Source organism: Diabrotica undecimpunctata, chromosome 6, assembly GCF_040954645.1.
Source record: "Diabrotica undecimpunctata isolate CICGRU chromosome 6, icDiaUnde3, whole genome shotgun sequence".
In the NCBI taxonomy this organism is placed as follows: Eukaryota; Metazoa; Arthropoda; class Insecta; order Coleoptera; family Chrysomelidae; genus Diabrotica; species Diabrotica undecimpunctata.
The window spans coordinates 91281128-91299940 of NC_092808.1; the positions used below are offsets into that span (position 1 = coordinate 91281128).

The 18813-nt window shown below is 33.4% G+C and overlaps 1 protein-coding gene across 1 annotated transcript in view; it reads left to right on the top strand.

Moving 5' to 3' along the window:
• The window catches only part of LOC140443550 (coiled-coil domain-containing protein AGAP005037), a 1206743-nt gene that overhangs the window by 517288 nt on the left and 670642 nt on the right, over positions 1-18813 (top strand). The window contains exons 4-5 of the mRNA XM_072534868.1: positions 4531-4554; positions 8008-8176. Of these exons, the coding sequence (XP_072390969.1) occupies positions 4531-4554; positions 8008-8176 (193 nt within the window). The remainder of the gene's footprint in view (positions 1-4530; positions 4555-8007; positions 8177-18813) is intronic.

Consider the following 18813-nt stretch of genomic DNA (forward strand, 5'->3'; position numbering starts at 1 on the left):
CTTCCGTGAACACGGTCGTCCCTACGAATATACTCAAGATCGGTTCGTGCTCCTATAGAAATTGCACCCCAGATCATGCAGGAACCACCCCCATAAGCACTCCGTTCTTCAAAGCAGCATTCTGCAAATCTCTCTCCTGGTCTTCGGTACACATTCCTTCTTCGGTCGCTACCATAGAGGCATATTTTGGTCTCATCTGAGAACAGAACAGATCCCCATTGTTCCAACGTCCAATTCCGATGATCCTGTGCAAAACGCAGGCGTGCTTGCCGATGAGCTGGAGTAAGTTTTGGACCAATCGCAGGTGTTTTAGGGGTCAGGTTATTTTCCCGCAGTCTTCGTCTCACTGTCCACTGACTAACAGCCACTCTTCGCACCTCACGGAGCTGTCGTTGCACCTGAACGGCATTAAGGTGACGATTTATTAATGTTGTTAACACAATAAAGCGGTCATCACGAGTGGTTGTAAATCGCCGTCTGCCTATTCAAGGTCGCCTCTGAAAGGATCCAGTCTCCTCATAACGTTGGCACACTCTTCGAACCGCTGTGCGTGTCATATCCAATCGTCTAGCAACAGCTCGCTGACTAAGTCCATTTTCGATTAGAGCAATAACTTGGGCGGCTTTTTGTGGTGTAGTATGCATTAAACTAACACACTTGAACACTGCTGAGATTATGAAAAACGAATTATATGCAAATTTTACTTGCAAAGGCAATACTTTTACAATTAGACAAATTTGTTATTTTCGTGAGAATCACCACATAAACACGTTTCATTTGTTTACCGGTTACTACGCATGTAAACGATAAGCCTTCTTAATAAATTTATACTCATATTAAAGCATATTAAATTGTCTTTCAAACAGTATATTTGTTTTTGTGATCTGATGAATATTTCTTGAAAAAAATATAGTTAAAGTCAAAAGTTTACAGTGGGCCGATTTCTATGCACGCAAGTGTATTTCTTCAGATAGAATTGTAGTGACCAGATAGTTAGATAACAAGTCAGTAATAACGATATCCAACTTCGTTGGGGTTGATACAGAAGATGTTGTAAAACCTTTGGAATAAAAAACGAAATGTTTCATTCACGTTAGCCCTAATTCCATAAAAAGATAGGTACATCTAGTCAAATAGTAGCTGCAAAACGCCAAAAAATTGTAATTAGACTTTTTACTGAAGTGCAATTTCATACTTTTTATATTTTCCAGAGCAGTCACAGCTACCTTTATCCTTAAGGTGCAAAAACTCTGATTGTACAGGTAAATTAAGATGGAAATGTCAGAATGCTTCTAGTTCATTTTATTTGCGTTACATTTAATAAAATTTCCTATTAATGTTGCCGATTTTGTTATAGTGTAGTTTTTAAGGTGACCGAAAAATTTGAAATTGACACCAGCAAAACTTAATTACATAGGTTTAGTTTTGAAAAAGTTTAACACTTTCAATAAACTGATACTTTTTAACAAGAATACAGTTAATATGAGAAAAAAATCATAAGTTCTCCAGCATAAGTTCTCCAGCGAAATACCTGTCTAATGATGTACCAACATTTCCCATTTCTCTGACTTCCCATTTAGAATTGAAGTTGTGTGGTACTGTAGGGGAGGGCGTTGACAAACGATAGTTATCTGTATCGTTTAAAAATGTATCTCTTCTATTGAAATAAAAATAGACCTCTTTTAGTATTTTTACAACTTTCAATGAATATTCTCAAATATTAGCGTAGATATCTACGAGTGACCAACTCATGGATATTATACAAAGTTTTCTGTATTGTTATGTTTAAGTTTTAAGAATGTAGTATGGATTTAAATATTTATGGGACGAAAAACATCAAATTTTTAGGTTTATTTAGTTCCAAGTTATACGCGAAATTAATTGGAACACTTTTGAGCATGATTTCATACCTCGATAATTGTGACTTAAAGATAATTGTGATAAAGAATATTCCGAGTTACTAACGAAAAAGAATGTAGATATTTATTTCATGTATGATTTCTGTAATGAAGTTAAAAGTTATGTGAAAACCGACATTGATTTCGAAAGAGGGCACTCTGCAGAACCATACGTCTTGGAAGTACAGTGCTAAATTAACGATAAGGAACATCCTGTATTGTATCCCCTATATAACTGTACTATTTACGTAAATCGCACCTTATGCAATTTTAGCTTAATTTAGCAATAGTTTATCATATTATTATGAAGATTTTTCAAACTTTAAGTACGTACAGTGTTGCAATTGGTACTCTATTAAAAGATGGCTTAAAAACCATAAAATGATTAAGTTAACTCTTGTCAAGAAATATTGTCACAAATGCAAAAAAAAACTAAGAGCCATGGTGCAATTTTTGTATAAAAGTATTGTAATTCGGCCTATTTTGCCTTTTAGGCTCGTTGCTGGATGGATCGTTTTCTGTTCTTAGCTATCAGCTTCCAATCTCTGATTCCCATCTCTCTGACATCTTCCATCACTACATCTTTTCATTTCTTTCTTGGCATTCCTTTCTTTTTTTACCCTCAGCTACTCTCTAAGCAATTTTCTTGACTAGTCTAGTACCTTGCAATCTTTATAAATATCCGAGCCATTCTAGTCTACGTTTTTCTCCACTTTTGTTATTGTAGAGTTAGCATACAATTAATACACTTCTGCATTAATTCGTCTACTTCATTCTTCGTCAACTATTTTTCCACCAAACATTCTCTGAAGTATCTTTCTTTCCCATGCTTCCAATCTGTTCTGTATGGTTTTGTTCATAGTCCATGTCTCGTCAGCGTATAGCGTTGTGAGTGTAATTATAGTTTTGTATACTCTTATTTTTATATTACGAGATATATCTTTGGCCTTTATTATTTTGCTCATGGCTCCGGCACATCTGTTGCTCTTGGCCAGTCTCAGGTTGATTTCAGTTTCTTCCTTACATGTCAGATATGACATGTAAGGGTATCCAATAAGAGTGTAAGTAGATATAATATTCATCCACCTTCTCAAATTCTACAACTGATCTATCTTCCACCTCCAATTTAAAGGAGTCCCTGGTGTTTATTCCTTTTTTGCTAGAGATTTCCATGTTGCTTTTCTGTTTTCTTTGTAGAAAAGAGTGCCTATTTATCCCACTAACCCTCACAATTTTTTCTAGAACTATATTGAATAGCAAGGCAGACAACGGGTCTCCCTGATAAACATCTTTTTTTATTTCGAATTCTTCTGAGACTGTACCGTTGCATTTCACAACACAAATGGTTTATCTTATTGTCATTTTTACCAAGCTTACTATTTTTTCTAGCACTTGAAATTATTTTAGCGTTTCTATTAATTTGTTTCTGTCTATTATATCGTAGGCGGCTTTGTAATCAATAAAAAGTCCTTGTGCTGAAATTGATCAGGATTTATTTTAGCATAAAAATTTGATCGGTTATTGATCTTCTCTTGCGAAATCCTCCCTGGTATTCTCCTAGATTCTTCTCTACATATATTGCTAATCGTTTTTTAATTAGTATGGCGAGCACTTTGTATATTACCTCTAACAAGGATATTCCTCTATACTTTGCGCATTTAGGTCTATCTCCCTTTTTGTGTATAGGAATTATAATGGACTTGTTCCATTCTTGAAGCATTTCTTTGGCATCCCATACATCTACTATTAGCTTAATTAGTTGGTTTATTAAAGTTGGTGTATCTCCTCCATATTTTAAGTTCTCTGCCACAATGTCACTCTCCGGGGCTTTTTTAATTTTCATATCGTTTATTATGTCTTTAATTTCTTATCTTGTGGTCTTTGATATTTCTTCTATTACTATTTGAGGTTTAGAAATATTCTAATTTCCTTCAGTAGTCACTTCTTTATTAAACATCTCTTTGAAATATTCTTTCCACCTTTTTATCGTAAACTTTTTAATCTCAAATCTGATCTTTTTTTAACTCTGTTTTACATTCGTCATCGAACCAGTGGTTTTCTCTAATTAATTTTTTTTAGTGTGTGTCCTTAGAGGACATAAAATTTAAAATAACTTCGTTGACTTAATATATGTATCTACTGCTTTAATATCATTACAGCATGTGGTAACTAGGTACGTATTGTTTGGTACAGCTTTTATATAGCTCTTGAAATAATTAGCTTCTAAACCGAAAAAAACCTTCTTTCTCTACCGAAAACCTAAATCAAGAAGTCACTAAACACGACTTTTATTTACAGTGACTCCAATTGGACTAAATAGCTGTGGTATAAAATAAAACTTTACTTGTTGTATAATTTTCATTGTTTATTTAGCAATATGTCGACGAACAGTATTATTTCCCTACCACCCCAATTGGAATTGATTTCACGTTCTATTCCGCTTCTAAAAAAGAAAAACCCCGAAAATTGGGGAAGCTCTGATACAATTCATCATCAGACAGATACGAATACCTCGGGCACGGTTTCCTCTTTGTTTGGGTCGCGTACTTTGTTAAAATTGTCAGAAACAACTTTTCCGCTTACGGAAAATCAGCCACTTAATTTAAAAATTATGTTACATGCTGCTAACCAGATGAGTTCCACGAGAGCTAGAAAGGTAAATTAATATAATTAGTTATTTATAAATTAGTATTTTACTGCACACATAATTACTTAAGTATTATTTTATGTTTTTTATTTATTTTATTTACTTACTTATTTATTTTATCTATTAATATTTTATTTTAGTAGTTATTGTATAATGAATCGTGTAATTCAACCAACAACAGACCAGGTAATTTTGTAATTACCGCATTATTCAAATCTAAAACTTAAGAAAATGATCAAGAAATAAGGAAGTGATGAAATTGGTCAAATTGTGCTATACTTTTGCAAGTATATTATATTTGACGGCTAGAATTGCCATTATATTGACTTAATAAAATTCCAAAAAATAATTTTGAGTAACATATCGATAATAGGGAATAGATATATAACCTGGAAAGATATTCTGTTAAAAAATTTAAAGATGCTGATACTATTAGCAACGGGATGCTAAAGAATAAGGTGAATTCTGAAGCTTTTCGCAGTAAAATACGAATGACGTTAGGCAATATTCGTTATTAATATTTCTTCAGTTTTCGAAGTATCCTAAGATAACATAAATTAGGAAGCCAAACGTTTTCCAGAAAACACTTACATCTTTGGTAGCTTTGGTCAGCTATGACCTGTTATTCACCATGTATATTACATAGACTAACTTTATATTTTTTTATATTATATATTAAATATGAGCCGCCTAGTTTCAAAACCAGGGAAGTCACTTTTTACAAATTGTTCAGGAAGAAGGAAAAACTTATAACTAGCTTGTTTTCTATTTATTTATTTTTTAAATATTTTTTTAAATTTCTTTAAATATTAAGTTTGAGCTATTTATAATATTAAATTAATATATTAAATTCTTAATTTATAAAAAAATAAAATAAAAATAAAAGTGCAATTTTAGTGTTTTTCATTTTGTTTATTGAAATGCAACAAAATCGACTGGTTAGATTACTAAGCCGTCTTCTTCGGTGAGGTGCTGGCAAATGGCGTCATCATTTTGGTTGTCTTCAGCTGCCAACTGATCACCTTCTACGATCCTTTTGTAATATTCACGAATGTCTACAGACCTCCAATCTTCCCCGAAATGTTTTTCCAGTAAAAAATTAATTAAAATCCTTTGTAAAAGGTATATATTTTTTAAATATATACCTTTTACAAAGGATTTTAATTAATTTTTTTAATATATGGTATACAGCCAAATACAGGAACGTAGATTCCTTGTGGATTTTTCCAGTAACTTCCCCATATCTGTGGCTTTAAGCTCAGAAATTATCCCTGTTTTTGTAGCAATGAACTGCTGAATGTGGATCATTTACACCTTGAAAATTACTTTCATTCTTACAAAATTCCTTGTATTGGCAAAAATCTGATCTATAGTTAACCTCTCCTTTGATAAGAACACCGTTGCCCTTGGAACTTCATTTGAAGTAGAACCTTTTAGAAGGATTGAAGTGGAAGTGCCACTATGCAGGAGGTCGCACCACGTCGAAGTTTGTTTTCCAATCATAGTTTAAGCCATACAGTGGAATCACTTTCCACAGTTGCAGAAGCAACAGCCAAAACGCTATCATACTCATTATAAAATAATTTTTATTTTGCCCTTCACATCCGTTGGAGGCAAGGCGGATAGTTTTCACAGTTTCAGGAATGTTCAATTTCATTAGGCAATCAAAAACAGCAGATGCTATTTCATTTGCACTTTTTCCGTGTTGGTCTTCTGTCCAGTAGTATATGAATACATTTTCTTTGGTTTGTTTGCATTTTGAGTCACCAACTACAATGGTTAAATTGTAGATGTAGAGTTGTCTTAAGTAATAAGCGCTTTGGTCTGGCACTTTGGGTAGGACTTGATTTTTTTGACAATCGAAGGATACCGTCAATAAATCGTTCCGTTTTTCTTTTGGAAGCTGATTAAGAAAGTCTTTGTTTTTAACTTGTGCACTCTATTTTACGCCATCAAGTTTGTTTTGGTTTGTACGTAATCACAATGCTTAATTCTTTCATCCAAGAAAAGGCATGTGGAGCATTCATCAGTTCTTAAGCTACCAAATCTTAAGTTAAAATTTGTATTAAAAACATATCTAAAATACGATTCTTTTCCTCGGTCCTCCTCTTGGGTCTCAGCGTTGTAGAGACGCCACATTTTCTTAATGTTCAGATCTGAAGTCAGATACTGGCGAGAAGTAGTTTTGGATCTACAACAATGGCTTTCAAGTATATTAAACTTTTTAATAAAAGTGATAATTGATTTTTTTTCCTAAAAATAAATTGCGCTTCCGATTGCCGCCCCTTTTTTCTTGTAGTAGATCACCTGTGTTAAAGTTTTTTGTTAGAACACCCAGCAAACGATTGGGCTTAATTCTCAATGTATCTAAAAACGCCTTTTTACACACACGGACTCTTTTATTCGAGGACTTTTTGTATACAAAGTAATTAGCACTCATCTTGTTTTTTCTTCTTGCATTGTTTATGATTTTACAAGATTTTGATTCAAACGTCTTTGAATACCTTAAAATAAACGAGTCTTGATATATTTTCAACTCGTTTGATTTTTTTATAGTTTTGTAAAATTGGCTATGGAAATATCTTTGGTCAGTGTATGTAAGTTCTTGCCAGTGATATGCCTTTCCCTTCTTTCCGTGATTGCAAGTAATTTTCTTCGGCAATCCATATGAACCATATCTGTAAAAAACCCTATTGTAGTAGCCATACATATCGGTTTAAGCCCAAGTTGCAAAAAACCTCTTCAAGTAACCGGCGTTTTATTTCAGATAAAAATATGCTACCCAGAATAAATTATCAATACCATATAAATCGGTTAAAAAAACTTTAAAGCCTAAAAACTAATGAGGCCTTTTGTTTTCGCATTGACTTCAGCATATAACACAAAGTTTTTAATGAAAATAAAAAGTACATACAATCTTCAATAGCTTTACCTTTGCCTCTTTTCTCGTGCTCTTTTCCAACTTTCAGGTTCTTTTCTTTTCTTCCTGGCCAAGTCAGGACACTCTACGGGTTGAGTTTCCATCAAAAATCCGAACAAAACCAACCAAAATAATACGAAAACACGTCTTATCTCAATAACAGCAACAAAGCAACAATAACCACACAACGGAAAACTATGCGACGTTGGCGCACGATCTCTGGGCTGCGGCTGGCGAAAAGCCCTCCTCTTAGCGGGTCTACCTGGTTTTGTTGCAAACTTTGAGACTTACCTAGTGTTGAGACCAGCGTTGACTTTAGCTAATTAATTCGAATAGGATGTACATTGTTTTGAATATTCTTACTTGGCACACATATGGATCCGTATTTTAACTCAATAAAAATAACATAAAAATAAAATCTGAAAAAAATGGATGCACCTGGTTTTGAAACTGAAGGCTCATATATTCTATATTTTAATATAATATATTTTGATATTTTTTAACACTTTTACTAAACACATGTTAAATTACGTTACTCCCAGGGTCAGCCAAGGGGATATCCACCGCATACGAACCCGATGTTGTTTGATGATGACCCTGGAATTATGTCAGAAGTAGAGACTAGCTCAACGGGCTTTCGAAGAGGCGGTAAACAAAGAAGTTCGCTTCCAGTTGTTAGAACCCCAAGTAAAACGTTAGAGAGACCATTAGGTAAGCTATATATGATAACTGATTAAACATTACTCATAGATAATATATTAATAGACACCTGCTGTGTAAAAATTGTATGTCTGTCATGAAAATTGTTAAAATAGAATTACTACATATTTTAATGAAATAAATTTCATGCTCTTATAATATGTGCTATTTTATTTATAGTCCAGGATATGACGGTAAAAGTGGTAGAAAATCGCTGAATTTTTTTATATGGTTAAAACGGTGGTTAAAAAATAAATCAAAGATCAAAATCTACACTATACCAATATGTGCTTTTCTCTGCCAGTAGTTACCACCCTAACTCGGGGTTGGAAAAAGTTTATCAAAATAGTGAATAGTGAAGTTGAAAACAAAAATATTTTCAGTTATTTTGTAAAGTCAATATTCTTTGAGTTATTCGTGACTGAGTTCACAAATTACACGTTGGTTTTTCGCGAATAACTACAAAAATTTAGATTTCATTAAAAAAACTGTTAGGATAGAAAAATGATGCTTATAAGGCAAATAGATTTGTTTTTTATTATTAGTGTAAACTTAATATTAACAAAGTTATGGCTTTTCGATAGTAGACTTTTGTTCATCGAATACAAAGATCCAAACATATGATGTTAAATAATAGTTTTTCATGAAAAACTTATAAAGACTTTTTTAAATATCTTAAAAAAAACCTTTAAAATGATCACTGATAAAAGTAATTTACATGAAAATTAAGGTACCTAAGTTATAACTAAAATGAAGTCTGCTTATATTTTCTATTACGCACAAAGTAACAAACTCACCCAAACCAAACCACTTTGTGTGAAACTATTCGTTATTCATCTACAATTTACTTAATTTATATACAAGCATTACATTCTTAAACTTAAACTAGTTTAGAAGTTTAGTTTTGATAAAATCCGAGTTTAAAGAGAAACCACTTTTTTCAAAATGTCTCGAAACATCCAATTTTTTTTTAAATAACTCAACAACTAAAAATGATACAGAAAAAATGCTACACTGAAACAGTTACTACTACACTTGCTACACTTTACTAAAAAAAACAGCTTTTTTAGTAAAGAATTATTTCTATGGACTAAAAATTAAACGAGATATGAGATGTTTAAATATTGTCTTCGCATCACCATTTTTAAGTCCGTTCAGAGCAACTCTTTTTTTAAAACAAAGGGCGTGTATAATATTTAATATACCTACATCACTTTGTAGCTTCTAAAATAAACTAACCCGTTTGTTTTAAAAACGGTTGAGTTGGAACGGCTTGAGATGGTGAGACGCATGGGAATATAATCTTTAAACCATCTTCTTTAATTTTCAGTCTATAGAAATAAGAAAAACAAATATATTCACTAAAAAACGCATTTTGTATTCTAGCATTTTTTCGTTATCGTTTTTAGTTATTGAGTTATTTTGAAGAAAAGAAAGATTTTTTACAAAAATTCCGAAAATAGCGTCTTTATATTAAACTCTGATTTATTCAAAACCAGGTAAACTTCTATAATGGAATGCTTGTATATAAATAAAGTAAATTGTATATAAAAAATGAATAGTTTCAATCAGGGTGGTGTTGACGAGGGTGACTTTTTTACTTTCTTCGTCTCAACCAATATCAGCGGACTTTATTTTGGTTATAACTCCTAATTACTTTTGCTAGCACAGTACAACCTCGGTATAACGAATCTGAAGGCTCCAAAAAAAAATTCGTTACATCGGGAATTTTTCAATAACGGGGTTCGTTATATCGAGGTTAAATGAGACCAATATTAATTATAAAGGTGTTCTTAAAGCTGAATTCAAACCTCTATATAACGAATTTCTCATCACTTAACCACAGTTTAACAAATAATGATTTGCAGAATAACTGTAGACCTGTGTCTTAACTTAGAAAGCACGCTACCAAAAACATGGGAAAAACCTAAATATTTTTGGGAAAAACGTAATTTATTTAACAAAGTTAAATTTGTGTTGGAAATGTAATATAAAACTAAACAAATAAAAAACTACTTTTACTACGTATATCTATGTCCATCGTTATTAAGTACCCTTATTACCGCTGAAAAAGTCAGTAATTTTTGATTGTTTACCTTGTTGTGTTAGGTTATCCATTTCACAATCCAGCACAGTGATAAATTTAACAACACCATCATTTAAAGCATTTTTTTTTTAGAAAATAACACTTTAACACATTGAGGGCATTTCTTGCGTCCTTTGATGTAAAATCTGGTTGACTAACGAGTTCTTCATCTACGTCGTCTTCTGCTTCTTCTACTGTTTCTTGTTCCCCTGCCACGAAAGATACGATTTCAGCGTCAGTAAACTCTCCACAGATTGCAACGTCATCTTCCAAGTTGACAAACTCTTTAAAATCCTCCCTCACTCTCGTCCAACATCCTTTAATTGGTTCTGGTTGTTGAACTTCTGGATTGTCTTCATCTTGGTTTTGGTCACGATCATTCACTTAAAAGCCGCTTTTCTTGAAACAGTTGACGACAGTAGTTTTATCGCTAACATTGTTCCTTGCCTTTGTAAATATCCACATAGCATCTAACACTAATTTTGGTTGGGGATTGGCATTCCAAGTCGTTCAAGAAGTCGCGTTGTTGGTTTGTTTCAGCCAGTCACGGGAGACCTTTCCGGTCATCCATGCTTTTTTATTAGCTGTATAGTCTGTTGATAAGGTTGATACGTTTTTGAAACATCTGGGTTTTTTTGATTTTCCTATGACGAGAGGTTTCAGTTTATCTGTACTGGATGAGTTAGTGCAGAGTAAGCCTGTCACACGATCTTTGCTGTTTTTGCCCCCTTTGCAAGGGTCTCCTTTCAACACTAACGTTTTGTCCGGTAGGCACTTAAACAAAAAGCCGTGTCTCATCAGCATTGTAGATATCATTTGCATTGTATCCACGGGTCAAGTCTGGCAATTTAGTTTTCCAAACTTCGCAAGTTACATCATCCACGGCAGCACTTTCACCACAAACTTTTTTGAAACTAATTTCGTGTCCCTTTTTGCTGGTCCAACCAGCTATTACTGACTCGAAACTCTGCATCCCCTAATTGTTCTGCAAACTGTTAAGCCTTTTCTTGGAGTATGGGACCTCCAACGGGTACATTTTTATCACTAGACTGTTTAAACCACTTAATAACAGCTTCTTCGACATCCTGTAACTCACCTTTCTTAGTCTTTTTGCAAATTTTGGACAGTCCACCGTCAACTCCGTACTTTTCTTTATTTTTTATTATTGTGGTTAATGTGGAGGGAGTGATGTCAAAGTTCTTGGCAATCTCAAATTTCTTCTTTTTGGGATTTTCTTCAACAAATTGTATCAGTTTACGTTTAAAATCTACTGTAAGTGCTTTTCTACTGTGTTTTTGCGACATAGCAAATACGAACACAAAATAAAAAAAACTTTACACTTCGATGTACTGTAGGATCATAACACTCAAATCTTTAGGTACTTTAGGTACTGATCACAGTGTAAACACAGTGTCAAGGTCAACACATCACTGACTGATTGATGGTTCTAGGGGTAGGGGGTGGAAAGCAGGTCACATTGTTTTCATGTCTGGACTTGTCCGTTAGTCACCGCAATCTATACTAAACTACGCCAAACCGAGGTTTGGAACGCATAAATGCGTAACACAGGGGTTTCGTGCGTTATGTAGGGCTTTGCTAAACTCAATATTCATTATACAGGGGTTTTAATTTATTTCCGCAAATCGTAAAAATTCGTTATATCGAGGGTTAAAACCGAAATAGTTCGTTATATAGGGGTATTTTTTACATTGAGTGTTATGGACGTTTGAAGGAGATTTAAAAAAAATTGTTATATCGGGGATTTCTTTATATTCGGGTTCGTTGTCTCGGGACTGCACATTATTTTATTTTATTTTTAAACAGGATTTTTTTAAGGTTTTTGAAAAAGTTTTTATAAGTTTTTCATTAAAAACTTACAGTTTTCCGGTTATTCAGCATCATATGCTTGGATTTTTGCATTCGATGAGAAAATGTCTATTTCCGAGCAGCCAAAACTTTGTTAATATTAAGTTTACCCTAATAATAAAAATTAGTCTCTTTGTTTTATAAGCTTAATTTTATAACCAAACAGTTTTTCCGATAAAATCTAAATTTTTGGATGTATTCGCCAAAACCGTTTAAAAGCATGTACTTCTGACGGGTAATTTGTGAACTTTCGGTCACGAATACTCCAAAAATATTGACTTTTCTAAAAAGAAGTAACAGACATTTTTGTCTTAAAATTCACGATTCTAGCGGTTTCCATAGTCTTTTTTTTTTGTTAAACTTTTTCCACTCCCGAGTTGAAAGGTGAAAATATATAAAGCACATATTGGCATAAGATAGCTTTTTATCCTTAAGCTATGTTCAACCTCTCAAAATTTCAATGAATTATATGCATATAAAAAGAATTCTGACCAGAAGACCGTCATGTCCTGGACTATTACAGATTAATTGTGAACAAGCTTTTGTTATTGGTGTGTTCAGTATATACACTATTTCATAAAATAATGAACAATATTTTCCAAAAAATATCCATATTTTACAATAAAAATAATATCGACCAGAATAATGTCGGTCTTTTAATATTATGAACGCTATTGAACTTAATGTTAGCGGTAGACCATTTGACGGATTTCATCTGATGAGTGAAATCATACTATAGGCACATTTAGAGTAAAAAATCTGTCAATTACAGGCAAGTTAGAATTTTAAACGCAAACGTATGTTTTCTAATTCAGCACCTAATCAACTGCATCTAGTTTTACTGATAAATAAATAATATTAAATAAGTCTGCAATTAATATACTTTCCTAGTAGCGCGATTCTGCGCACCTAAGGAAAAATACTTACAAAAAGTTTTCTGTGTGCACACAAACTTTCATAATACGACTACTGAAACTTGTATCTATTGGGAACGGTATTCCCATAAAAAAGTTTAAAGTTTTACTGATTTTGAAGAAAAAATTACTTTAAAAACTGTTATTGCGCGGTGTTCCCTCAGGTACGGGGTAATTTTGCGCAGAAATTAAATAAAGTTGTATTCGAAAAAAAAAAATTATAATAAAGCAAATATTGTAAACAAAACAAATATTTTAAAGACATAATTAAAGAAAAACACACACATTAAAGAGATAATTTTATTTTCTGACTGTCTTCAGTTCGACCTTGGCACACATATCGAACGTGTAATTAACTGTTGAATCCCAATTACTACATTCTGAATGAGTCTAATTCAAACTACACAACGGTACCAAATTTCTTTGTCTCGCCCGAATTCACCGCACACCAAACACTCCTCATTTTATAATGTTAGATCTACATCATCCAGTTCACCATCCTCACAAAGCTTACTCTCATCATAACTTTTAGACTCAGAATCATCAAAATGTAAGTTTTTAATTTCAGCTTTCTTGCTTGCAGGTGGTTTCTTTGCTTTAGTAGTCAGTTTTCCTACAATTACTGTTGTTCATTTCCTGCTTTCAGTTTGTTTTGACCTTTTCAGCTTTTTTATTAAAATTTCTCTTTTCCTATTTTATTTCTGATTGCGTTTTTATTTGTGAAAATTTCAGAGTGTTGTTTGGCACGTGATTTGGAACTTTTTTGTACAATTTTAGCAGAAAGAGGCGCTAGCTTTCAAACGTACAGTTCACCAAAAATAGCTGAAAGTCTGAAATTCTAACTGCTTGCGCGAACAATGAAGTGAGGAAGAAAAAAGATAGTTTGCACGCGTGAGTGCAGGTACAACTTTAAAATATAGGTACAATCGGAGACACAAATATAGAAACGAAAAGTTTGAATAGTTTCTAATAGGTCCCGTGCACAATTATTATTACTATCATTACTTTTCTTCAGTATATTTCAGTATATTTGTGGTATTTGTTCTACAAAGTGAGATGTAAAAAATAGATCCAACAAAAACCCCTTGTGTTGCTATAAATTATGGCATTATAAATCAAAAATTATATTTTTATATTGACCATTTATACTTTATATTACCATTATATTGACCAAAAGGTTTCGGAGAAAAAGGGCGTAAGCAGTAGGGTAATAAAGTTATAATAAAATCGTATAATGCAATACTAATAGAAATTAGATGTTCGGTTCCGGTGAAGCATAAATATGGTGTCTTTGTACCAGTACCTTTTGTTAAAAGCGGCCTTTATCTTTGAATATTTACCCAAAGTATGAAAAAGGTGTGAACTCTGAAAACAGGTCAATTTACAGAGAACTGTGTACATATTTAAAAATACGAAAATAGAATGGTAAAAAATGAGATATTTATAATATAACGTTTCTCGTAACCATTTCCATAGCATTTGTCGTCATCGTTTTATTCAGTCCAGTTCCGAGGCATCTTGACGATTCCATAACAAAATATTTTTTATGTGGTTGGGTTGTTAGCCCTACGCACAACCTTCCTCCTTCCTCATCCTGGACTTGGGACCAAGCAATGGCGGAGTTAAAAAAAATGAGATATTTAGTATTCTATTATTAAGTCATATATAAAATATTAAAAATAAGAATGCAAAATATTTGGTAATGTGATTATTAATGACCGTGTAGGGACCCTATAAATGATTAAGGCAGGAAATTAAAAATTCTTTCGTTTCGACTGCTACAATCGTCCGTGGAGAACTAAATAAAAATAACATTATTTCTAAAAAAATTATTAAAAGTTTATAATACCTAACAGTTTCTGAATAAATGCAACATGAGTGTCTCAAGTTCATATTTCTGAATCATCTGACTCAGAATCAGAGTCCATCGCGTCATTTTCAGAATCACTGTCACTGTTGACACCTACATTTATGATTATTTGATCCACCGTGGTTTCAAAAGCTGGATGTTGTACCATATAACTTTGTTCTATTTTTTAACATGTTGACACCTCTTTTTCCATTGTTCGACTAAAAACGAATTAAAAAATTCATCACACAAACTTTCCACTAATTTAAAATCAAAACTGACATTTTTCAGTGACAAATTGCTTCATAAAAGCCCATACTAACTCTATAGTATTGCCCCTCGTTCGGGGCAAATTTGGTATTAGCTTATCCTGAAGCCACTTTTTGTAATTGTCGTAGTTCATTGCATCATGATAATCTTCTGTTTTTATAATAGGTTTGTAGCACAGATAAGCGTTTTTAACAAAACGACTTTCACCTCCAGCATGTACTATCACAAGTATCTGTCCTTTAGATGCTGGTTTTTGTAGGCCCTTGTTTGAACTATCAGACCAGCTCTTTTGGTAGGTATGAGATGAATGGACGTATGTTTCATCCATGTATATAATTGGGCGATTTGCGTTCCTGTAACGTTTCATACTACGTAAGAAATTCAGTCTAAGATGTTGAATATTGGGCTTTTCCGTTAATAATTTTCTATTAGTTCTGGTTTTTCGCGAACGAAATGCCATCTTTATAATTACTTTTCGTAGGCTTTCTATTGAACCTGAGTACTTGTACTCCTCTGCAAATGTTCTGTGTATGCGTTTTACAGTTGGCACTTGTTTTTGTGTTATACCAAAATCCATTATATAACGTCGAAGACGCCCTATATCAAAATCGTCCAAGCACATTTTTGAAGCGCTTTTTTTCCTCTTTTTGTTTTGAGTTACAAATGAGGAACATTCGCCATCTTCAATTAATTGCATTTCCCGAGAAATTTTTTGAACGCTGCTTAAACTAATACCTGTTGCCAATACCACACGCTCCTGTACTTTTTCAAATCTCTACACGGTTTATTGTCTTTGGTTTCCTTTCTCATAAAATGAATCACATAATTTGCTATCACTTCTCGTGTCTGATTATTTAAAACTTTTCCCTTCAGATTCGATTTAAACTCCATGTTTAATATAGGTACACATCACAGACTTGCAAATTTGGAAATGACTATCCTTTGCTGTTCGTACTTACAAAAAATGTTTCGCAGACTGTACCGACTTGTTCACGTCACAAACGGTAGATATTAAGTGGACGCTTCGTGCAACATCCGTCGGATGACGAATGCGCATCATGGGCGTGGTTATTTTCAGAATTTCAGCTATATTTGGTTAACTGTATATTAGAATGAGTTTTAACATTTTTTAACGTTCCAGGCTAGAGTTCAGCTCGCTCGTTTGATTTCAAATTGGTATTATTAGGTGGAGTGTTGTGCATAGTAAGTTTCATCACATCTCGATGGTTCCGATTGGGGTTCGGTATTTCTAGGTGGAGTTCTCTGCATGGTTTCATCATATCTCGATGGTTCTGGTTGGGATTTGGTATTTCTAGGTAGAGTTCTCTGCAGAGTTTCGTCACATCTCGACTGTATTGTTTGTGGTGTCGTTCTGTGTACAACTTTAAAGTTTATATTTCATTGCTTAAGAGCAGTGTCACCGTTGGTATTGTAGTTTTCGTTTAATTTCATTACAATATGTATATTAGAAACTTCAATGGGATCTACTAAGTTGAAATCATGTTCAGAGATTTTATTAGGATCTGTCAGCCATATTCCAGTAGCACGGAAACCGGAAATGTCTTTATCCATTGTGGCAACTCTTGGATATGCTCTGTTAAAAATGAAAGCAAGTTCAAAATGTGTGATCTTTTCAGTAAGGGCAAGAGGTTGAAGCCTGTGTGAGGTATAAGGGGTAATTGAAACCATAACAATTCCGTGTGATCTGCAGTAAATATAAATTTTCAAAAAAATGTTTTCGACCTTGTGATGCTAAAATTTGTTATGGTTTCTGGACCGTAAAATGCCCACTTCATCTACATGAAAAATTCGACTTACAGGATATTTAAACTTTTTCATAACTGTGAGCCTAGTGTGAAAAAATTGTTTAACCTCATCTTTATTAAATGCAAAAATGCGGTTTTGACTAGTACCTTCGGGTTTTCTAACACTAATGTCTGGACGACGCTTCAAAAAGAGTTCCAATTAATCTTAACCAGCGTTTTTTTATCGAGTTGAAACGGTGTTTTATTTTATTTGCTTCAGCAAACTAAACGTCTTAGTTCTACTGGTGTGATTCCAAAAAACATATTCGCCAATTTTTTAAACATGGTTGGTTATGGTAAATTCCTATTCATCATTAAAAATCGGTTTCCTGACAAGTTTTCTTTTTTTATGGCTATTGAACTTTAGTTTGTCATGTAGAGTAGATTCTGGAATATTGAATGATTTACACATTTCTCGCATTTTTCATCCATATCGTATAGCAGTGATAGCAGCTTTTAGTTGTTCTTCTATCCATTTTGATGTTTCAGTTTAACGAACGTAAGCACGGGGCATTTTGTAAACTGAAAATAAACGCAAATACTATATCAGCAAAAATTCTCACACTCACACCGCGCAGCGCAAAATTACCGCGACACTACCGTTTTAATACGTTCCCACTAGGTCAGTAACCTAACTTAACTTATCACTATTTGGTAATGACTAAATACAATGCATTGTTTGTGTACGTGAAATTATCTATACTTATGAAGCAAAATAATCATGGAATAGTTTTATTGAAACTTAATAACAAAAGCACTTATCACTTTTTAAAGATTATTTGAAAATTACATGAACGTCTTGAAAAGAAAAAAAAAATCGGCAAGCTTGTCTTAACCAACATTACGAATGCAGTCCTATTAAAAACATGTAGTCGGCTAGCAAAGACGAGACTAAGCGCTTTATTGAATTTTGAAATACTTATGCCATGTTGCCAATATACTAATGAGCAGAATTTCCCCGTGCGCGGAATTCCCCGCCGGTTGAATAATAATGGCAAGAGTATACAACCTTGTCTAACTCCTCTTTAGATTGTTATTGTCTCTGTGTTCCCAATCTTCGTTATAATAAATGCATTTTGATTCCAATAGAATTGACTTATTATATTTATATCATTGGAATCGATGTTCTTTTTTCTCAGACTTTATCAAAAACAGATATGCATCTTTTTGTTGGTCTCCACATTTTTGCATAAGCGCAATGAAACCAAACAAGGCATCTCGGGTTGCTACATCGTTCTTGAAACTAAACTGCTCTGAGTTCATATCATCTTCATACTTCTTGTAAATTATGCTACGAATTGTTCTCAAATAAATCTCCAAGGTAAGGAACATGAGACTTACCAGTCAAAAGTCGTTAGCTTCATCAGTTATAATTATTACCTTTTTTGGATTTAGGGAGGGGTACAAAAGTAGATGTAAGCCAATTTCACGGTGTATGTCATCGGGATCAGGCTCATTCACAGTCCTTATGTCCTTTAATGCATATTTTATTTCAGAATGGGTCATCATCATCATCATGCAACCTGCTCTGCCCATTGCTAGAAATAGGTCTCTCCCATTTTTCTTTTTGTTGTCATTTCTTGGATATTCGTTTAATGTCATCCATCCAGCGTGTTGGTGGTCGTCCTCTGCTGCGTTTGTCTTCTCTTAGGCTCCAGTATATTATCTTTCTTGTCCATCTTGAGTCTTTTAGTCTCGCTATGTGACCTGCCCAATTCCATTTCAGCTTGGCTTTACGTTCTACGGCATGAATGATACCTGTTCTTTTCCTTAGGTCTTTGTTCCTTATTTTGTTTTTTTTTTGTCACGCTGAGAATGGATCTTTCTATGCGCCTTTGTGCCAGTCGCATTTTTAGTGC